The 13,750-nt window shown below is 43.3% G+C and overlaps 1 protein-coding gene across 1 annotated transcript in view; it reads left to right on the forward strand.

Annotated features, from left to right (window-relative positions):
• Nucleotides 1–13,750, forward strand: part of CEP192 (centrosomal protein 192) — a 219,402-nt gene that overhangs the window by 83,107 nt on the left and 122,545 nt on the right. The window contains exons 21-25 of the mRNA XM_077808693.1: nt 2,358–2,715; nt 3,374–3,538; nt 6,542–6,606; nt 6,700–6,903; nt 8,189–8,309. Of these exons, the coding sequence (XP_077664819.1) occupies nt 2,358–2,715; nt 3,374–3,538; nt 6,542–6,606; nt 6,700–6,903; nt 8,189–8,309 (913 nt within the window). The remainder of the gene's footprint in view (nt 1–2,357; nt 2,716–3,373; nt 3,539–6,541; nt 6,607–6,699; nt 6,904–8,188; nt 8,310–13,750) is intronic.

The following is a 13,750-nucleotide window of genomic DNA, read 5'->3' on the forward strand; positions in this document are numbered from 1 at the left end:
TGGGTGGGTCTGGATGCACAGGAGCTTGTTGGGGGGTTCTAGGTGCAACTGTAATGGGACTCCGTAGAGGGGTCCAGGTGAAGGTGGTTGGCGCTCAGTGGTGGGTAGGGAGAATCTGGTGTGTGGGAGGATAGAGCTTGGCGGAGGTGAGGGGGGTTGGGTGTGGAGTGCTCATGGGATGGGGGGTTTCAGGTCCTGGGGGAGTGGGGCTCAGTGGTGTGGTGATCCAGGTGCAGCTGGTTGGGGCTTGGTGGGGTGGGATGGGGATCCTGGTGCGGGTGGCTTGTCGGGGTGGTTCAGGTACAAGGGGAGTGGTGCTCATCAGGGAGGGTTCTGAGTGCATGGGTGGGGTGAGGCTCAGTGAGAGGGTCTCAGTATGAGGGGGTCGGATGCCTCGGGGTTGGGTAAATGGGGGAGCAGCTCCCTGTACAGGGATCCTTCCCCTGAAGCTGAGGAGTGATGGGTTCAGGAAGCAGGGGGCAGATGTGTGTGTTTTTGCAGAGCTTCCTGTAGCTGGGGGAGAAATCTGGGGGTGGGTCTGACCCGGCCCCAGGTGCCCTGCAGGGGAAGAGGAAGTCCCATCCTCCCCAGCCCAGTTGGGACTAGCAGTTGAGCCCGTCACAGGGTCGGAGCCATCAACTGGGTCTTCCCCAGTCCCACCCCCTGCCCCATAGCGATTTACCTCTCTGCTGGCTGCCCTGGGCACCCGAAACATACTGGTGGGGCGGGTCGTATGACCACTCTTGTGGGTTCCCTTTGCTTCCCTGTCAGTCATGTTTCTGCAGGGAAGCAAAGAGGTCTGCAGGGACATAAATTCTGTGCATGCGCAGTGGTGCAAAATTCCCCCAGGAGTAATCTTCCTTGAGTATTTCAGGGTGGTTTCAAAATAGCTTTCCTAGAGTTTTCGTGGGCTCAAGCCCATTTCATCAAATGCATGTACTGGAAAACACAGAAGAGACACACACACACACACACACACACACACACACACACCATGAAAAAATGGGGGTTGCCATACCAACTCTTAACGAGACCAATCAATTAAGGTGGGCTATTAGCAGGAGAAAAAAAACTTGTAGTGATAATCAGGATGGCCCATTTCAAACAGTTTACAGGAAGGTGTGAGTAACAGTAGGGGGAAAATTAGCATGGGGAAATAGTTTTTAGTTGGTGTAATGACTCATCCATTTCAGTCTTTATTCAAGCCTAATTTAATGGTGTCCAGTTTGCAAATTAATTCCAATTCTTCAGTTTCTCATTGGAGTCTATTTTTGAAGTTTTTTTGTTGAATAATTCCGACTTTTAGGTCTGTAATTGAGTGTCCAGGGAGGCTGAAGTGTTCTCTGACTGGTTTTTGAATGTTATAATTTTTGATGTCTGATTTGTGTCCATTTATTTTTTTAAGTAGAGATTGTCCAGTTGGGCCAATGTACGTGGCACAGGGGCATTGTTGGCACATGATGGCATATATCACATTGGTAGAAGTGCAGGTAAACGAGCCTCTGATGGTGTGGCTGATGTGATTAGGTCCTATGATGGTGTCCCTTGAATAGATATGTGGATATAGTTGGCAGCGGGCTTTATTGCAAGGATAGGTTCCTGGGTTAGTGTTTTTGTTGTTTGGTGTGTGGTTGCTGGTGAGTATTTGCTTCAGGTTGGGGGGCTGTCTGTAAGTGAGGACTGGCCTGTCTCACAAGATCTGTGAGAGTGAGGGATCGTCCTTCAGGATTGGTTGTAGATCTTTGATGTTGCGCTGGAGAGGTTTTAGTTGGGGGCTAAGGGTTGGCTAGTGGCGTTCTGTTACTTTCTTTGTTGGGCCTCTTCTGGCTCTGTCCACCTGTTTCTTCACTTCAGCAGGTGGGTAGTCTTGAATAAAGACTGGGTGTGGATGAGTCATTACACTACACTAACTAAAAACTATTTCCCCATGGTAATTTTCCCCCTACTGTTACTTGCACCTTCTTGTCAGCTGTTTGAAATGGGCCATCCTGATTATCACTACAAAAGTTATTTTTTCTCCTGCTGATAATAATCCACCTTAATGGATTGGCAACCCCATTTTTTCATGTTCTATGTGTGTGTGTGTGCGTGTACATATATCTATCTTCCTATTGTATTTTCCACTGCATGCATCTGATGAAGTGGGCTTTAGCCCACGAAAGCTTATGCTCAAATAAATTTGTTAGTCTCTAAGGTGCCACAAGTACTTCTCGCTTTCTGCTGATACAGACTAACACAGCTACTACTCTGAGACCTAATCTGTGTAAACTGGACTAGAATCTAACTAGAAACACTTGCTAGTTTTGTTTGTGTACAAAGTGCGAACTACTTAGTTAATTTTTTTTTTTGTTCTTAAGGATGCCATAAATGGTGAAGATGTACTAGATTCCATCAGTCTTGCTGAATTCAAACTAGATTCATTATACCTTCAGCACATGGGCATCAATAAGACGGTGGCTGATCTCTCCGATGCCATTTTAGAGCAGAGAACACAATCCTCTAACTTGTGTCATGCTTTTTCATCTGAGGCTGAAGTATTGCACTTGACAGATGGAGTATTTGTGTATGGCACAGGTCCTCAAAGTCCTGTTAATGAAAATGCAGTTGTGACTGATACAAATCCAGCTGATGATTGTGAACTTGGTCTGGCTGATACTTACCTGTCTCCAACTGCTGGTGGTAGAGCAAATGAATATCAAGATACAACAGAGGAAGGTCAGTTGCTGTAGAAATAGCCCATTAGGGCAAATGAGACAAGATTAGTTTGTGTGGCGAGGGAACTAAAATTGCAAGTTAAGCTTTTTTCTAAATATACCAGAAGCTTATAAGAAAAGATCTAAGGGTACGTCTACACGGGCGGGTAGTGATCCATCTATCAGGGATCAATTTTATCGTGTCCAGTGTAAATAAATCGCGATAAATCGATCCCTGATCGCTCTGCCGTCGACTCCTGTACTCCTCTGCAGTGACAGACGGAAGTAGAGTTGATGGGGGAGCGGCGGCAGTCAATCCCATGCTGTGAGGTAAGTCAACCTAAGATACGTCGACTTCAGGTACGCTATTCTTGTAGCTGAAGTTGCATATCTTAGGTCGCTCTCCCTCCGCCCAGCCCCCAGTGTAGACCAGGCCTAAGTCTAACTTAACTAGAAGAAATTTCTAGTTCAGTTTTGAATACCGTTGTTTATTGATATTTAATATATTAAATCACACAGTAAAGCTTAAATTGTGGAGTGTCTGTACAGTTCATAAAAATGTTATTTCAATGAAGGTAACTAATATAAATTACAAGTCAGAAAATGTAGCTAACCAGCAAACAAATTGCTAAAATTTAAGAGACTACTTTTTTTTTGTACCCCTTTATCTTGATCTAAAGTAAATTCAGTATTTTATGGCCTGGATGACCCACCACACAGTGTTGTCTATCAAAATGAAGAGGGAAAATGGGTGACTGATCTGGCATATTATACCTCATTTGATAAAGAGCAAGACTTAAATCTGCCTGCAGACAATAAAATAAGTGAAGACTTCATAACCGCATGTAAGTAACCTTTTTTTCTTCTTCTATTGACGACTCAGTTGCTTATAATTAAGACTGCTTTCTTTCCTATACATGAACATGGGAATGATTGGTGCTAACATGACCCCTGGCGTCAAGTATAAGCCTCTGGTCCTGGGAATTTATGGATTTTCCAAGAATGGATCATATGGTTAAGACTATGTTTATGTCATGGAGGTCACGGAAGCCACAGAATCCGTGACTTCCAGAGACCTCCGTGACATTCTCTGCTTTAGTCCCAGGGGCTGGAGGACTCTGGAGGTAACAGTAGGGTGACCAAATAGTAAGTGTGGAAAATTGGGACGGGGTGGGGAGGGGTAATTGGCACCTATATAAGAAAAGCCCTAAATATCGGGACTGTCCCTATAAAATTGGGACATCTGGTCACCCTAGGTGACAGCCAGTGGGGCCATGGCTGGGGTCCGGTGACAGCAGCGACAAGTGACAGGGGCCCCCTGCAAAGTTTCAGAGACAGGTGACAGACGCCTGAAGGGGTACTCCTCAGGGTTCCAGTGATGGGTGACAGCCTCATGTGGAGGGAGGGGGATGCCTCAGCGATCAGCTGGGGTGTCCCGTTTTCTCTTTGGGAAATATGCTCATATATGTTTTCAAATATGTTTTCTCTTTGGGAAACCTGCAGCTCCCAGATGCCCTAGGTGGAAGGTGGAACCCCACAGATCCCAGCCACCATGGTGATGGGAGAAACTATGGAGTTGCAGCAGCAAAAGTCAGACAGGTCACGGCTTCCGTGAATTTTTGTTTGTTGCCTGTGACCTGGCCATGACTTCTACTAAAAATAACCAAGACAAAATCTTAGCCTTAGATATAGCTAATGGTTCTTTCCCATGTCTTCTCCCTCCATCCTCCAGTGAGGATTGTGGTTTAAAGGATCTGTTAACTCTCTCACAGATGTCTGATTACTGTTGTGTAAGTGAACTGAGACAGGATGTCCCAATGGTACAGGAGTGTAGAACAAAATTGCTTTTGGAAATTGGTCACTGCCACCCTATGATCCCACAGAGAGGCTATTATAGTCATTCTGTATCACCCTGTGGATATGGAAGTCTCCCAAAACTACAGGAAACTCCCTTGCAAAATGTTTCTTCTCCCTTTTAACGTCCATAGTTCTACGGGAAGCTGCATTTTCTGAACTGTATATATTCTAATTTCTTACTAAATGCTTTATTAAATATTTAAAGGTTGCAAAGTCAATTTCTAAGTTAGGAAAAAACCTTAATTGCTTTCCCTTTTGAGTGTGCGTGCATTCAGATGGTCTTAGTTCTATGAGTCCTTTTCCACAGGACACAACCCTTACTCACTTCATGGGATATATGGTGCTCAGCAAATGAGGCTGACATTCACTGCTGCATCCTTATTCAGTGGATGGTCATATTTACTACGTGCCAGTCAAATGTTGAACTGAATGTGGAATATTTTATTTCTGCACGGGTATTCTTATTTTGGTCACCAGCAGAGTGAATGTCTCACAAACCATTTATTTTTTTATCATCACTTTGGTAATTAATAGAAGTAATATCCTTATTTTGCAGCCAGGAACAGAGTACAAACAGACTTGGGCAGAATTGTAAGCATTCATTAACTTTGGGTGCACAACTTGACCTCTAGGGGATGCTTTTTCCAAAGGTACTGGGCATTTGCAACTTCTATAAACTTCAGGGCTGAATGCTTAGCATTTCCGAAAGCAAGGTCCTAGATGTCTAAGTGTTGCGCACAGAATTGTAGGAACACAAAACTAACTAGAATCTTCAAAAGTAGTTGCTATAGTGACTTAATTTTTAGAAGTCTGTGGCAGAGCAAGGATAGGAGTTATCCTAGTTGCCAGTTCTGTACTTAACCACCAGATCATCTCCCCGCCCCCCCCCCCCCCCCCGTACTACCTGGTGTTCCCCTTGTTCATTTACTAAACACCTTTCAACTTCTGCTTCAAATGAGTCAAGGGTCATGTGGAAAACAGCCTTACTTCACAACACAGCCCTGTAACATTCTCAATTCATTCTGTGCCCTGAATGAACAGGGTTGTTACAGTCTCTAATTCTATGATCACACAATGTATCATAATGCACATGTACTAGGAGACAAGTAAGCTTGCATGGTAACCTTACGATAGACCTATGTTCTCAGTCACAACTGCTTATTGTAGGGACCAACGCATTTATTATTTTGTAATAATAGTAATGCAGTGCAATTCAAGCATGTAAATCTGAAAAATAAAGCTGTTAAATTTACCATATTGGTTATTGTATATGGGTGTTGCAAAAACTGGTACACTACAACTCTGAAATCCTTTAATTCATGGGAGGCATTTTAAAAGTTTGAAAAATTTTCATGGAGGATACATGGGTTTGAAAGTCAAAAGCTAGTTCAGAGGTCTGTTTGAGATAGTCTTCAACACTGTAGGGCCTATTTCTACAGACACTGTACCAAAAAAGTATTCGCAAAAAGAAAAGGAGTACTTGTGGCTCCTTAAAGACTAACAAATTTATTTGAGCATAAGCTTTTGTGAGCTACAGCTCACTTCATTGGATGCTCAGGAAAGCTTATGCTCAAATTTGTTAGTCTCTAAGGTGCCACAAGTACTCTTTTTCTTTTTGCGAATACAGATCAACATGGCTGCTACTCTGAAACCTGTCAAAAAAAAGTATTGACAGCTATGGCTTTTTTAGCTGCCAGGACGACTAAATTACATCTAAAATGAAAGCTTAATTTTTTTACACTTAAGGAGTAGGGACTATATTTACAAAGGTATTCAAAGCAGGGGCTTTTGTAAATCCCGCACTTGCATCTTTGTGTGTCTATATACCTTTGTAAATCTGGCCCTTGCTGCCTTGTATGCATAGTTACACATGCTTTAGTATAAAGCATCTGTCATTGACTTGGAAAAATGCTGCAAACTTAGAAATTTTAATTTCAAATCAGTTTTATATCAATGGCTATGTTGTAGTTAATTATTTTCATTTTTTAAAGCTGAAGCAATAGCTAAGATTGCACAAGATCAAGAAGAATTTGAGAGGGATCACAGGTTTTTGCAGGTTAGTGACTTTATAAAAAGTTAACTTTCTGAGAACTGCAGAAGGGTGATCTACTTATTTTGAACAACTTTCAAAATGATTTTTTATTCACAGGAAGAGAAAATAGACACGCACAATACATCTGAAATAGAGGATACATCATGGAAATCTGCCAATAGCTATAACCTGCTGAGAGCGTCCCATACAACATCTGATCTTAGTAAAGATGCTAGCTACTTACGTTTGTCTTTGGGGGAGTTCTTTGGTCAGAGATCAGAAGCTCTTGGCTGTCTTGGCGGAGGCACTGATGTGAGAAGGGTATGTGGCTGACTAGCATTTTCATGCAAAGAACTGAAGGAAAGGACAAGAGGACCATAGCTGGAACTCTTGTTCTTCTGTTGCATTGGTAACTAATGCTTCCAGAAGAGTCTGATCTTCTAGATACTCTGTTCTAGCATGTGAGAGATATTGGATGAGTTTTGTTTCCCAGGTTGGGAGTTATTAGAGAGCGGGTATAGGGCATGCCTTGTGTTTATTTAAGGGGCCACTTTGACTACCAGTGAGTTTCAATTTCCACCTTTTGAAGAAGTGATATTGTACATCGGGCTATAGCAGCGGTGGGCAAAATACGTTCCCACGGTCCGCATCTGGCCCATCTAACATTTCTGTCCGGCCTCCTCTGCCCCCTCGCAATTTCAAAGTCTGGGCCACTAAAAGTCTCACTACGCAGCAGGGTGCTCAAGCAGGCTACCTGCTTGTCACGGCCTCACGCCGCTCCCAGAAGTGGCTGGCTCCTGCTGACATAACTCTGCATGTCCCTGGCGGGTGGGGAGGCGGCTCCAATCACTGCCCCTGCCCTCAGCACTGTCCTCACAGCTCCCATTGGCCAGAAACTGGCCAATGGGAGCTGTGAGGGTGGTGCTTGCGGGCATGGGCAGTGCATGGAGACCCGCTGCTCCACTTTCCCCCTGAGAGGTGTGCAGAAATGCTTCTGGGAGCGATGTGGGGCCACGGCATGCATGCAGCCTGCCTGAACCCTGCTATACCATAGGCTGGGAGCCTCCTGTGGTAAGTGCCTCCCAGCCAGAGCCTGCACCTTGCAACCCCTCCTGCACCCAAACTCCCTCCCAGACACTGCAACTCCTCCTGCACCCCAACCCCCAGCCTGGAGCCCCCTCCTGCACCCAACTCCCTCCGAGAACCCACACCCTTCACCGCAAAACTTTGTACCAGCCTGGAGCTCCCTCCTGCACCCAAACTCCCTCCCAGACCTGGCACCCCCTCCATTAATAAAGTAGAAATGTGCGGCCTCTGATAACTTCCCAAAATTTGTGGAGTGGTCCTCCTGTGAAAATTATTGCCCACCCCTGGGCTATAGTATGTAGTAAAAGTAGGCCAGATACAGAGGATTATTGGAGGTCTGTGGTGATTATCCTCTTTTGGGGTAGAGTGAGAAAAATCTGTTTAACTAAACAAAAATGTTTTAACGATGAGAAAAATTACGTAGTGTGTTTTTTTGGTATGCTACCTAAACACACTCTACAGACAATTTTTAGGGTGTTACAATACTTGAGGAAAAAAATCACTGACTTATTTTTTACAGCCATCTTTTGGTTACCATATTACATCTCCAGAGAAAAGGCAACCTGTAGCTTTGTTGAGGCAGTCTGATGCATCAAGAGGCAACTCTGAGCGTTCACAGACTTCTGATACGTTTTTTCCAGGTACTATAAAATGGGTAAAATAGCAGGATCAATTTAGAGAATTGGTAGCTATATGTGAATATTCCTAACCATTAAAATTAGTGAAGACTGTTATGAATGAATTGTCAGAGGGGGCAATCACTGAAATGTTTTTCACCAATAGTTATTTTCTTTTCTAAGATTAAAGAACATAAAATCTTTATAAGGACTACATAAGGTTCTAATGCCTGAGAGAAAATTGATTTGTTCTGGCCATCTCAGCATCTGTCATGAACACTGGAAAATTGCAGGAAATTACATTTTCAAGTCTTGCGGATCACTTTGGGACACTTAGCACTTATTTAGCCTATTACTAGTTAAATACTATTTACACAACAACATCTAGATGTCTACTTTTGTACAGGAATACAAGACTAGGTCCCTACCTGGAGAGACAGTAGACATTGAGTGGGCAAGGTAAGGGTGAGGGTCATAACCTAGAACTTGCAGTAATTTGTTTACTTCAATTTTTTGAAGTGGTGGGAAGAACAAGCTTTTGCTTGTGAGTAGAGGGTAAGTGTTGTGGGGGTGGGACATTTCTGTGAACCTACTCTGGACATCACCCTTAAAGGAAAAAATCCCATAATTCAGTTATCTAATAAAATAGATTATTGTCTGGGGAGCAGAGTGGGGAGTCAGGCATCCTGAGGTTCCCTCCTCACTGCAGAATTAAGGTCCCAGAGACCTACGCTGTTAGAGCTCAGGGGAGGAAAAGCCTCCAGAATCTTCAAGAAGTTTCATACTCTTTTTTGTCATGGTGCAGCACTCAAACTTCCTCTTAATACTTCCCTCTGCAGCCCCTTTCACCAGGAGCAGCACAATGTCAGCCAAAAACATATCTCCTCTCAGGAAGACAATACCCTTTTGGAATCCCACCATAAAGGTGAGGAACCCAATAAACAACACGCCCACACTCTCCAAAATTGCTTGAGAAAATGACCAGGAGAATCATAGTAGCTATTGAAATGATGAAAGTGAATCAAAACTAAAGAAAACTATTGTGGACTTCATTATTCCCTTCCATGCTTCATTGGAATAAGTCTTATAGGAAGAGAGGAAAATTCGAAGTGAAGGAAAGAGACTGCCAAAAAGCCCTGAAATTTGAACGTATCCAGGAATAAACTCCATGTTGTTGGTGGCATCTGTTTTTGTCATTCACAAGATATGGCAGTCTCCCATGCAGCAGTTACTAACCCAAAGAACCTCTGACCAAAAGATCAAGAGCACACTATAAAAGGACTTGAAAGCATCCTCTATCTCTCTCGAAGCAGTGCTGGCTACAGTACTCTTTGGGAGGTCCACTAACAGGGCCTCTGTTCTGGTGCATTGACCTCAAAACCCACGGACGTGTACACCAATGAAAAGCTCCAATATCAGACTTTTCGACAACATGAATTTTTTTTGATGATGGTTCTAAGGATGTCATGCTCTCCGCAACAAGAGCTGTGGTCCCCAGTACCATCATCAAGTGACAGCTCTGGCTTCCACCTTGGAGAGCAAACAACTATTCTAAACTAATTCTGTACCTCATATAGGAGGGCCGTTTGAGGGAAAACTGGCAAAAGTACACATCTAGAGTCCACCAGCTTGAATTAATAAATTTCAACTGCCCTAAATTACCAGGTTCAGAAACCTACCACTGACTTCTTTAAAGTGCCCTTATGGGGATTTAGCATGTGTGTTATAATGAAGTAAACTTTGTAGCAATTAGGCCTACTTTACGGCAACACATCCTGTTACTTGCTGTTTAGGGTTTGAAATAAATTAAGTACCATACATTAATATCTCCACCCCCAAACAACTCTGATTTCCTCTTAATCCACAAGGCCTAGTACTGTGAGCTGTCAGCCAGCGAACATGAGTAACAACATGATTCACTAATCTAAAACCTTCATCACTTCTCTTTTTTCAGTGATACTTACTTTCTGTTGCACAGTTTCTCTCATTCATTCATTCATTGTGCTAATGCTGTGACCTGTAGAATTGTGGTCCAGTGTTGTTTTTGGAGGCTTCAGGACTAAGTTCTGCCCTTCAGTTCAGGAACCCAGATTTTCTGTTCTGGCAGTGGAACAAGTTGGTCAGTTTCTCCTGACCATTTTGTTCTAAAATTTTTATTTTTGTTTCATGAAGTTGTGATTTACAATCTTCCTTCTCCTCCTCCTTTTTCTGGATTGGATAAATAGTACGTGCATCGGATCTGCTGCTGCGGTGCCTCCCTGCTGGACTCCTTTGTGCTCATTCAGGCATGGCAGCGCTGTCCTGCAAACACCTGGCTTAAATTCAAGTGGTATTCCTATGTGAAACAGCATTTACAGGTTCTACAATGGGTGAATTATGCCCTGCCTGTTCCCTGCCAGCCAAACACTGGTATAGGGCTAAGTTGGACTGGCACATTGTGGGCCCACCCTGGCCTGAAGAACTGCAACTCCAACACAAAAAAGGTGTTCCCTGACTGGATGAAGTTCTTGCTTCAAGTTCTACAGGTACAGTGTGGATTCTTGGGTATCTAGCAAGCACAAAACACCTTCTGGGCCAGTGGAGAACTAGGAGGAGGACTTGAACTCCTTCTTTTTTGTATCCTTTATGTGAACTGTCTTGAAAGTTAGTCTTCTCTACCCAGGACTTTATTTCCATGGTCACAGAAAAGTTTTGACTTGCTATTTCTTGCTTTTGGAAGGGATATAAATACTTAAGCCTCAATTATAAGCCAACCTCCAATGGGAGATAGAAGGAGTCTTCCTCTGTGAGTATTGTAATTTCTCACTCTGATTTCTTGCACCTTCTACTGATGCAGTTAGTACTGATCACTGTCAGACAGAACAATGGACTTGATGAACCACTAGCCATGTTTGTGGGTTTTGCTTTTATTTTAAATTTTTTTAAGTGAGAGACTGTGTTGAAATGAACTAAAATGATGTATACTATGAATCTGAGCCTCGGTGACTTTTCAGGAATTAGTGAGGCAGGTTGTGCCTTCTCTTTTTCCTCCTTCCTTGTTGATGGCAGGAGAGGAAGTAGCCTGGTCCAGGCCCAACATACACACCTTCTCAATCAAAGGACTATTGGGTCAGATATCAACACGTTCTTAAACACCAATACGGACAATGATTGAAGCCCCAGTTGGCTACTGCCCAGAAGGCTCTTCAACAGCAGGAAAAGTAGCTAAAATTCTCACTCTTTTCAAATGCAAAGGCTAAAACCAAGCTTCCTTTTTTCCTGGACAGTAGCAGGATTTTTAATATGCTTTCCTGGCTATACATCTAGGTGAAAGGATCATCAGGAAGATCTGACAAGACAAAGCTCATGGGACATTAATAGCTTTAACTTGAATGTCCTTTTTAATTCTCCCTTTGTCATGGTTTCAGTACCTCCAGTTTGGCTTCCAATTCTACCAGATGATTTTGCTCTTAGAAACAATTTATTCTGTGGTTCGATCTGAAACCACTGTAGTGGCATGCACAGTGATTTGAGTTTAGGCACTGAGTCACCTTAGGAAGTTCAAGATAATTCTTTTGCATAGTTAAAAGCCTTCAATAACAAAAATCTTGAGGTGCAACTTTTTTATTGCAGATGTTCTGTTGATTTCCATAGTTCCTTTCATTTTGGTTTTACTCAGTTTGGTTGTCTTTCAATGCTGTTTCAAGCATGTCTGAATATTGGCTTTTCAGTTGGAGCTGTACCCGTCTCTCTCCAGTGCATGGTTCTTCCATCTTTTTACTACTCCTTTTATGAAGAGAGATTTTTGAATGATCTTTTCTTGTGAACCAGCACCTTCTTGGGACACAGACTTGGAAACCAAACAACTGCCTTTGAGCTGTTAGCTAATAAAAGTGTTTTCCTATGCTTTTAAAAAAATTGTATTCTTAGAGCAGAGGTTTGAGAAGGAATTTGAAGGTAGATAATGTAGCTTTGTGGATGTTTACAGGACGTACCTCCCAAGCGTGTGGGGTAGCATGGGGAGAAAGCAGGAAGCTGCTTGTTTGTAGGAGGCTGCATCATGGACTGATCAGAAGCGAGCATTGACAGTTTGATAGCAAATGAGAGAGATGGTGGGGATTGACTGTGAAGGGCCTAGAAAATGAATACAAGTAGCTTGTGTTTGATGTGATATGGAAATAAGGGAAGGGAGTGGAGGGATTCAAGAGGGGTGGAATAGTCAAAGCACCAGGTTAGGAAAATGATCTTTGTTGCAGCGTTCTGAATGGATATGAGATGGGTAAGATTGGATTTGTCATGTTCATGGAGAAGGACATTTTAGTAATCAAGATGCAAGATAAGAATTTGGGTAAGATCTATTTACTTGTGTAGATAGATAGGAAAGGCCATGTCTAAAGGATTTTACTCAGAATTGGCAAGTTACAGAAAGGACATAGGACCTAGAGAGACGTCAGTTGAAGATGGCAATGTCTGAGTAATAGGCAGGATGATGGTGTCCACAATGATCGAGTGGAGGTAACAGGCAGGGTTTTGGGGACAAGATTAGGAGCTGTTTTAGCGCAATGTTGAGGTTAAGCTGGCAGTTAGGAATCCAGGAGGAGATGTCTGAGAGACCGACCAAGAATTATATTGTGCAGAAGGTGACGGATCTGAAGCAGTGAGTCAGATCAGTGAATTGTCCACACAGGAATGGTAATTGAACTTGTGGTTGCAATATTACTCAAAGGTAAGATGTAGAGTAAGAAGAGAAGGTGACCGTGGACAGAGTCCTGTGAAACCTCCAAGGAAAGCTGGAGCATGAGGAGGGTCATCCAAAGCACATGCTAAGGAGCGATTGGAGAGAGGGAGAACCAGGACAAAGATTTCAAGAAGAGTATGATCAGTGTTGTTGAAGGCAGCTGACAGGTCAGCGAGGATGAAGAACTGGTTCTGAGCTTTAGCGAGGAAGAGGTCATTAGTGATTTTTGGTAAGTGGTTTCTGTGGAGTGCAGGAAGTGGAGGCTGGATTGGAGAACGTCTAGGATGGAACTGCAAGAGAGCAGCTCCAGATAGTGATTGTAGATTCCATATTCAATGAGCTTAGATATCAAAGGAAGATGTGGTGGTAGTTGGAGAGGCAAGTGGAGTCCAAGGTGGGATTTTAAGATGAGAGAGACTAGAACATGCCTGTATTATGAGGGGAAAGAGCCAGGGGAAAACAAGAGCTTAAGGAGAACAGTAAGGGAGTGGATATGAGAGGGCACAAGGGAGATCTAGAGATGGGGTGAGGTCACTGCAGGAAGTGAAGGGGTTAGGATAGGGGAGCAGACTGACTTCTGCATCCATGATGGGAGAAGAGAGAGTTGGAGGAGGAGAAGGAAAGGCAAGCTGAGGAGAGGGAGGAACGTTTTTTGTCAGTTTTCTTTTGGAAGATATACGTGAGATCCTGTTAGGAGAGAAAAGTGCAAGCAGGAGGAGTAGAGGGTCTGAAGAGGGAGTCAAAAGGT

This window comes from Eretmochelys imbricata, chromosome 2, assembly GCF_965152235.1.
Source record: "Eretmochelys imbricata isolate rEreImb1 chromosome 2, rEreImb1.hap1, whole genome shotgun sequence".
Classification (NCBI taxonomy): Eukaryota; Metazoa; Chordata; order Testudines; family Cheloniidae; genus Eretmochelys; species Eretmochelys imbricata.